The sequence below is a fragment of the Solanum dulcamara genome, chromosome 4, assembly GCF_947179165.1.
Source record: "Solanum dulcamara chromosome 4, daSolDulc1.2, whole genome shotgun sequence".
In the NCBI taxonomy this organism is placed as follows: domain Eukaryota; kingdom Viridiplantae; phylum Streptophyta; class Magnoliopsida; order Solanales; family Solanaceae; genus Solanum; species Solanum dulcamara.
The window spans coordinates 23,149,705-23,159,030 of record NC_077240.1 but is presented as its reverse complement, the minus strand read 5'-3'; the positions used below and the strand labels follow the sequence as shown (position 1 = coordinate 23,159,030).

The 9,326-nt window shown below is 34.2% G+C and overlaps 1 protein-coding gene across 1 annotated transcript; it reads left to right on the top strand.

The window, feature by feature from the left end:
• The first annotated feature begins 2,652 nt into the window (after positions 1-2,652).
• On the top strand, positions 2,653-8,991 carry LOC129886995 (U3 small nucleolar RNA-associated protein 21 homolog). The gene is made up of 7 exons (XM_055961922.1): positions 2,653-2,921; positions 3,023-3,050; positions 5,035-5,135; positions 5,869-6,072; positions 6,321-8,220; positions 8,304-8,518; positions 8,717-8,991. The coding sequence occupies exons 1-7, from the start codon at positions 2,796-2,798 to the stop codon at positions 8,864-8,866; spliced, it is 2,724 nt and encodes a 907-aa protein (XP_055817897.1). The 5' UTR covers positions 2,653-2,795; the 3' UTR covers positions 8,867-8,991.
• Positions 8,992-9,326: the final 335 nt, after the last annotated feature.

Here is a 9,326-nt window from a genome sequence, read left to right as displayed (position 1 = left end):
ATTAAGAAACTATTATTAAAATTAATTTTGAATTTTCGAGTTTGAAATAAGGAAATTCATGTTCATATTGATACATTACTTTATATAAGTACATATATGTCAGCGTAAGCAAGCGCTTGATCAATCTATCTACTTTTAAATTAATGATTTTTTTGTTGATCACTGAATTTTCTATCACAATTGATTCATTTCAGGCTTCATATCACACTAACTCTTGCAGTGTGAGACATTGTGACCTTGTTCAGATCCTATGTTGTATTATCTCGTAATAATATTCTGTCCAGACACAATTAACTTCTAATTCTCAAGATAGATTTACATTGTAAGGGAGATCGTAACTTGTAAGGGAGGTTTGAGAGAGATCTCATATTTTAGTTAGTTTTTCTCAATTCACTCATTAGGCCACACAAACCATTCAGCTCACTTTTAAATATTTTTCAACATCCATATTGATTTATACAAAAATATAATTCATAAAAAGTCATTTTCTCATATTTATCATCATGCAAATATGTATTTAAGCATTAAAGGCATATGGGTTACTCGAAGATTACAAATTAAAATTTAAACACGATTAATTGTTTTTTACTAAAAAGTTTCATTGAAATATTCTCGCATTTATTGATATTATAATTAATCTATAGTTATATATTTTTTTTCTTGAAAATAATCTCAAACTCACCAATCAAACATAAAAAAATATATTTGTCATGAAAATTATCCCGGCATGCCAAATACATATAATTGGATAAATTACATATTTGACCTATGGACCCAAGATAATTGTAGTCAATATTCAACTATATAAAAATATATGTTATTATGTATAAAACTATATATCTCATGTATATTGCATTAATGTATAAAAAATAGTAACTAGTATACATTTGTTGTCTATTGCTTTGCTGGACGATTATTTCTGGCAACTTTTCTAAATATAATTATACAACAATGATGTGTGCACTAGCCAAATATAAAACAATCTAGCATACGTTTGAATATGCAATATAATGTCATGATTTCATATCAACATTTAAATATGTAATTTGGGATCATGATTTTAAATTTAAATTAAAATTTTTATAAAAAATTATGATTTGAGATTTCAAATCATGATTTCAATTTTAAAAAATAAATATAAAACTTGAATCATAAATTTATATTTTATAAAGAAAAGACTCATCATCTTAAATTTTTAAAAAGACACACTCACATAACATATTTTTTGTACAATGCGAAAAGATTAAGAGTGTGTTTGGTATGAGGAAAACATTTGTTTTCCAGAAAATATTTTTTAATTTTCTCATATTTGTTGGCTTAAATATTTTGAAAAATATTTTTCAAATTAATTTATTTTTCTCAAATTTAAGGGAAATGACTTCCTTCCAAAAATTAAAAAAAATATTTTTCAAAACTCTCCTCCAACTTCAAATTACAATGTTTTCTTCTTAACCACCCCTACCACGAAACCCACCCACCCCCAAAAAAAAAAAAAAAATTCTTTTTAAGAAAAAATTAAAAATTTATTTTTGAAAATTTCATTTTTCCCCCATCCCTACACCGACCACCCTAACCCCCCTCCCCCCAAAAAAATAAATAATTTTTTGAAAAAAAAAATTAAAATTAAATTTTTTTATTTTTTTACCCCCACCCCACCCTCACCGCCCCCTCCCCCTCCCCACAATTTTTTTTAAAGTTTATTTTGAAAAATATTTCAAATTTTAAAAGTTTTATTTTTTTACCCACCCCTAGCCCGTTCCTCCTACCAGCCCCTCCACCCCATAGTCCCCCCTTCCTCACACAAAAAAAATTTAAAAAATTATTTTTAAAAATATTTCAAATTTTAAAATTTTTATATTTTTACCTCACCCCCTACCTCGACCCCCCACCCCACTAGCACCCCCACAAAATTTCAAGTTTTGAATTTTTTTTCACCCACCCCTACCCCAATGCCCCCCGCCCCACTCCCCCCAAAAATATTTTTTTAAAAAATCAAATTATTCAAAAATTGGGTTTGGAGTTAGGTGTGATTGGATTTCGGTTCGAAAGTCGCGATCAAGTCTAAATTTGAAAGTCGAATCTTGGTTGAAAGTTGAGTTGGGTCCCACATCAGGTGTCGGGGTCGGGTTCCGAATCAATTACTAGAGTTGATTTTCATGTCAAAGAATTTTTCTAAAAAATATTTTCTACCCTCTAGCAAAAAATAAAAGATATTTTCTAAAAAAATATTTCATTTACTAATCAAACAAATAGAATAAAAAAATTTACGAAAAATATTTGCCACTCACCAACCAAATTTGAGAAAAAAAAGATAGGAACCAACTTATTTCACAAGAAAACATTTTCTATGGAAAACCAAACACACCCTAAAAGGAAAATTAGTTATTACTATTGTTAACTAGTGAATTTTATAAAATTATGTGGTAATCACAAATATTTATATATAAAAAGAATATGCTGATATGTGATTTATTAATACAACTTTTTAGGATATTCAAATTCTTGTTTATGAATTGAAGAGATTTTGATAATTTTTATAACTTGTGGAGTTTTTCATTTTCATGAGAAGAAAATAACAAAGGGGCCCCCGCTAAAACAAAGAAAAGATTTTTTTTATGGAATATAACATTTAATCAAAAAGAAAAAAGAAATACACATACACACAGTTGAGCGTGTGCACCCAACTAGGGTTTAAGCTTCACTTCTAAAACCCTTTAGTGCAGAATAACCTAAGCTTTACCAGCGCTTCAATTTTCTGGGCGCAAAAAAGCTTCTTTCAAGTGTGGAGAAAAGGAATGGGGATTTTCGAGCCTTTTAGAGCAATTGGATACATTACGACCAATGTTCCTTTCTCTGTACAGAGACTTGGTACCGAGACCTTCGTCACCGTCAGTGTCGGCAAAGCTTTCCAAGTTTACAATGTATGCTTTCCCCCCTTGACCATTCTCAAGTGTATTTTTTTCTTTTTTCGATTTGGGTATATAATTAATTGTTCTTTTTTGGATTTTGTTTGAATGTGCAGTGCGCTAAACTCAGTTTGGTTCTCGTTGGTAAGTAATTTGTTGATTCATTTTTCTGTACAATTTCAGAATTTCTAAGCAGTTTAATTTGTTAAATTTGAACTTTTAATTCAGTTAGAACTTAAAAATCACGGGCCTTTTGCTTTTGGGGGTAGTTGAAGTGAGAAAAAAAACCTAGTTTCTTTGCTGTTAGGTGCAGTTTATGTGAGTTATTGGTGTAGTGGAAGAAAAGTCTGTATTACATGGACTTGGATATGGGTATATATACCTTTTCTTCAAGTTTCACTAAGCTTTTTTTGGTGTATGTTGAAGGATCTAGATATGCATACCCTCGTTTAACCTGTTAACCATGTGTCCCATTTCTGATGTCTGAACTTACTGCTATGGATTTTATCTTGTTTTTACATCCGGTGAGTGATCTTAGACTGAAATAGTGTTTTGAAGAAATTAGTTGGTTTTTAATTGTTAAAAGGAGTGTAAAACAGTTAAGTATATTATTAAACTAGAAGGAACAGTAGAAGACAAAGGCAGATGATATAACATTGTACACATGGATTTTTGAAATATAGTTGAACATAATTATAATGTATTCTATACCGTACAATTTGTACCAATGAGTTGGACTATGAGGCTATCTATTGTAGTCTCAACCTTCAGTTTGAATACCAGGCTGACAGCTATTATTCTCACTGAACTCATCCAGTTCTGCGCCCAAATTTATCACTATACTTCTGTTGTAAAGGAACGTTTCCGAGCTGAGAAATAAGTAGATGAAAGTTCTATAGATATTTAATGCACGACAAATTGATATGCCTAATTTAGTTATCATTCATGTTCTCTTTGGCTAGCATTACTGGGCTTTAGAACAGATGGAGCTTATTGTGTTTCTTTTCTGTATGCTGCAATACATCTGGCCTTTGCTGCAAAGATATTCCTAAGTTAGTGTAAACATCCTTGAAGAGATCACCATCAGGAGAACTGATACTCTTAAGATTAAATCTGGGTCTAGGTTTCTTAAGATCCTAAAAACAGAAAACTTATGTCTCTTTTAGCCTTTCATGATATCCTTTGTGGGATTCCATGAAATCTTCATTCTATTAGTTATATAATAAAGTTCCAGTTTTCTATTCAATAGTTTTACCTTCTAATTATTCTAGAGAAAGAAATGATACTTAGATATCGCGCCCTTATTGGCATAGCACAAACTGTAATTAATCAATAACTATAGGATGGGGGAGTTAATGTTGGTGATGTTGGATCGAACTTTTCATTTCAGGGTTTCTTTTTGTAGTTCGATTTTAAATGTGAGAAGGGATTTATAAGATGGATATAAAGATAAATACAAGTTTTAAGAGAAAATTGTCTTCACAAGGAGTTGTGCAGGGCTGTTCCTGCTGGTAGCCAACTCATTGCAGTGTTTTGCAGTTATAGGGTTAGGGGAAGCTCAGTTACCTAATATATGGAAAAGGCATAATGTAAGAAGACTATTTCAGTAAAATAAGAGAAACAATGTGCTGTTGGACAAAAAAGGCAGAGAAACAATAGGCTACTCTTCTAGAAAAAATGATCAGTTTAATTTTACTTTTTACTATTGATTTTGATGCTAGATTGTGGCCTGTACTAGTTAGCTATACTGCCATGTTCAGATTATTGTCAACTAAAAATCAAGTATGCTTCAATCCCTAAATAGTTGGAGTTGGCTATATGGATCCTCTATATCCCTTCCACTCTATTTGCATCCTTTTCATTTCAACATCAATTAATTTGTCTTTTCAAAGCAAGTTAGTGGTTACTGTTACTAAAACTATAGGTTTCACTGAATCTTCATTTATCCTATATTAAAATACAAGTTTCAAACCCGAATAAAGACATCTGGAAAACATCAGACCTAATGTAAGTGGTGTGCAACCTATTGTGTGGTGGAAAAGTATCTAATTCTGTGAAGTTATTTAATTCATTCGTAATTTTTTTCCCCTGCACTTCCTCGACATTAATATTTAAATTTTGAATAAAGGCCCGCAATTGCCAAAGAAGATTCGAGCTCTTGCATCTTATCGCGAATATACTTTTGCTGCCTATGGGAGTGACATTGCAGTTGTCAAGCGTGCTCATCAGGTTTGTTTTTCCTCTAAATGTATTAACACCCCCCCCCCCCCCCCCCCCCCCCCAAAAAAAAATAATAAAAAAAATAAAATAATAAAATAATAATAATAATAATAATAATAATAATCTTCACCAAAAATATAAGAATTATAATAAAAAAAAACTTTGTGCATGTTACTCAATATTGTTGAGGAGGCTCAACCATTAAGACATCCCCGCTCTAACGAACTTCCATGAAGAGAAAAAAAGAATCTTGTGATGATTGATCACGTTACTCTTGTATCAGTTTGAAGAACGCCTTTTTGTTTTCTAATATGCTTTGAAGATTACTTTGCCTTGTGTTGGGGCCATTATTGCTACCCTGTTACTTCTGCCATTTGTTGTTTACAAAAACCCATGATCTCTGGTAAAGTTTTTTACTTTGCATTTTAGCTTCCTATAATTTGTCGATGATCTGAATGTTTTTAAAGTGGGACGGAAAGAGTTCTATTGAAGCATCTGGTGTCAGGGATCTTTCTTTCCTTTTGCCTTCATTTTGTTTGGATTGAGGTCAGATATCCTTATAATACCTGCTACTGTGTCATTCTTTCTACTTGATATGTTATTAACACCCTTATTATCTCTTTTTTTCCTTTAAGCATTTTGGTTAGGATTATTCTTTCGGGCTCATCTTCGAGTTTCAGAGTGAATTAAGGAGCCTTTTTATGTTTTTTCTGTTACAAATGGTTTGGTTTTCTTTGGTCAGGTGGCGACATGGAGTGGACATAGTGCTAAGGTGAACCAGTTGCTTCTTTTTGGTGAACACGTCCTAAGTGTTGATGTTGAAGGCAATATCTTCATATGGCAATTTAAAGGTATAGACAAAAATCCTGCTCCGATCGGACACATAAAGCTAGAGGACAAATTCTCCCCTAGCTGCATAATGCATCCAGATACTTATTTAAATAAGGTATGAATTTTCTATTTTTAACTTTTGAGTAACACAATAACTGAAGCATGGGCTGTTGACAATAGTTAATACAACCCTCCCTTCCCCCTTTTCCCCTGGAAACCCAAAACAGAATGAAAAATAAAACATGCTTAACGAGGAAAAAGCTAATAGCTTAGCTAGTGTTTTTTGATAAAGTACTTAACTAGTTTCTCTGGTTTCCTATGTTTCACTTGACAGATTAATCTCATTTTGTGGCTTGCAAACAGGTTGTTTTAGGAAGTCAAGAAGGTGCTTTGCAACTCTGGAATATAAGCACAAAGAAGAAAATTTATGAGTTCAAGGGATGGGGATCTTCTATTACTTGTTGTGTTTCATCTCCAGCACTAGATGTTATTGCCGTTGGATGTGCGGATGGGAAGATTCATGTTCACAACATTCGCTATGATGAAGAGGTAGCTTCATTTAGTCACTCTACAAGAGGCGCTGTTAATGCCTTATCATTCAGCACTGATGGGCAGCCCCTTCTTGCTTCTGGAGGTTCATCTGGTGTTATAAGCATATGGAATCTTGAGAAGAGAAGGCTGCATTCTGTCATCAAGGAGGCCCATGACTCCTCCATAGTATCGCTTCAGTTCTTTGCTAATGAGCCTGTCCTAATGAGTTCATCTGCAGACAATTCAATGAAAATGTGGATCTTCGATACAAGTGATGGGGACCCTCGTTTACTAAGGTTTAGAAGTGGTCATAGTGCTCCTCCTCTATGTATCAAGTTCTATGCAAATGGGCGTCACATCTTATCTGCTGGTCAAGATCGAGCGTTTCGTCTTTTTTCTGTTGTTCAAGATCAACAAAGTAGAGAACTTTCCCAGCGACATGTTTCTAAAAGAGCGAAGAAGCTTAAGTTGAAAAAGGAGGATATAAAATTGAAACCTGTTATTGCATTTGATGTTGCTGAAATTAGGGAACGTGATTGGTGCAATGTGGTTACGTGCCATATGGACACCCCACGTGCTTATGTATGGAGGCTCCAAAATTTTGTTCTTGGCGAGCATATATTAACTCCGTGCCCTGAAAATCCAACTCCAGTCAAGGCTTGCGCTATCAGTGCCTGTGGCAATTTTGCTGTACTAGGGACTGCTGGCGGTTGGATTGAGCGATTTAATCTTCAGTCAGGAATTAGCCGTGGCAATTATGTTGATGTGTTGGAAGGTGAAAATGCTGCTCACAATGGGGAAGTAATTGGCATAGCTTGTGATGCGACAAATACCATCATGATAAGTGCTGCATACCATGGTGATGTAAAAGTTTGGGACTTCAAAGGACGCCACTTAAAATATAAATGGGAGGTTGGGTGTTCCTTAGTTAATATTGTGTTCAACCGTTCTAATGGTCTTTTGGCTACTGTGGCAGATGACTTAGTTATCCGTCTATTTGATGTTATTGCACAGAGGTTGGTTCGTAAATTTGAGGGACATTCTGACCGTATTACTGATATGTGCTTTAGTGAGGATGGGAAATGGCTTTTGACATCCAGTATGGATGGGACTCTCAGAATTTGGGATGTAATTTTAGCTAGACAAGTTGATGCAATACAGGTTGATCTGTCTATCACTGCATTATCTTTATCGCCTAATATGGATATCTTGGCCACATCGCATGTTGATCAAAATGGTGTCTATCTGTGGGTAAATCAAGCGATGTTCTCTGGAGAAGCCAGCTTTGCATCATATGGAAGTGGAAAAGAAATAGTCAATGTTAAGATGCCATCTGCTGCTTCTGAAAAAGATGGTGAAAAAAGCGATAACAGAACTATCTTTAAGCCATTGGAGTCCTCTGATACTTCTCAGTTTCTAAATCCAAGCCATCAAATTCCAGATCTAGTCACTCTTTCACTTTTGCCTAAAAGTCAATGGCAGAGCTTGATCAACCTGGACATAATAAAAGCCCGCAACAAACCTATCGAGCCTCCGAAGAAACCTGAAAAGGCACCTTTTTTCTTGCCTTCAATTCCATCTCTGTCCGGTGAGATATTATTTAAACCAGGCGAAGGTACTAATGAGGAGAGTAATGCACCAAATACCGGATCGGAAGAGAGCAGTAAGAAAACTGATATTCCAGCGTCCAAATTCTTGCAAATTCTCAAGTCATGTGCGGAGAAAGAGAATTGTAAGCTCCTCTCCTTCTCTTAACGTGTACCTACTTTCGTTATTGGACAAACTCTAGGATGACACATTTATTGCATTTTGCAGTTGCACCATTCACTAATTATATCAAAAGCTTGTCTCCTTCAATATTGGATATGGAGCTGCGAATGCTTCAGATAATAGATGACGATGACGAGCAGGAGCCTGAAAAGAGACAAGAATTGCATTTTATTGAACTGCTACTCGATTACTTTATACACGAGATTTCATGCAGAAGCAATTTCGAGTATATACAAGCTCTGATTAGATTGTTTTTGAAGGTAAATTTCTGCATATACAAGCTCTCTAGTTTATATTCTCTGCACGACATTGGTGAGAGAGATAATCAAGTTTAGGTTCAAAGAGTCTTCCGAGGCTCCATTTCTGATTGCAAATTGGCTAGTAGTCCTGCTTAAAATTTCTCTGTGATGTTCGTTGAATAATGCCATTTAACATCTCTTTTAATTTGTGCGGGACAGATTCATGGTGAAACAGTCCGGCGCCAGTCAAAACTGCAGGAGAAGGCAAGAAAGCTTTTAGATGTTCAATCTGCAGTTTGGCAAAAAATAGATAAATTGTTCCAAAATACCAGATGCATGGTTGCGTTTCTTAGCAACTCCCAGCTTTGATTAATTTCAAAATGACATCCCTTGGTTGTTGTAATGTAATTGCAATTTTAGTTTTCTTTCTTTCTTATAGGTATATATTATTAAACAATTTCAGTTTAAGCCCAATATTACAAGCGTAATTGCAATTTTGTTTTCTTGGTGTTCTTGCTCGTGCTCTCACTTTTGAATTTGTATTCTGGTCTGAAAAACGAGAGTTATTAACAGAAAGATGTGAATTAAGTCGTTAACGATTCTGTAAGAAGGAAAAATGACTGCAGATTTGAAACTTACAAAGGAGCAAAACGTCTTAGTAAGACAACAAAATCTGTGCCCAAGTGTTGAAAGAAATGTAAAGATACACATCCTGTAAAACTATTATAATTTGCAGTAAGTAGTCGAAAGAGAAGATTATTTACACATAGATAACAACCTAGACATAGATTTATTGTTTGGTTGGCTGTTCAAGGCAGGCTTCTCACAA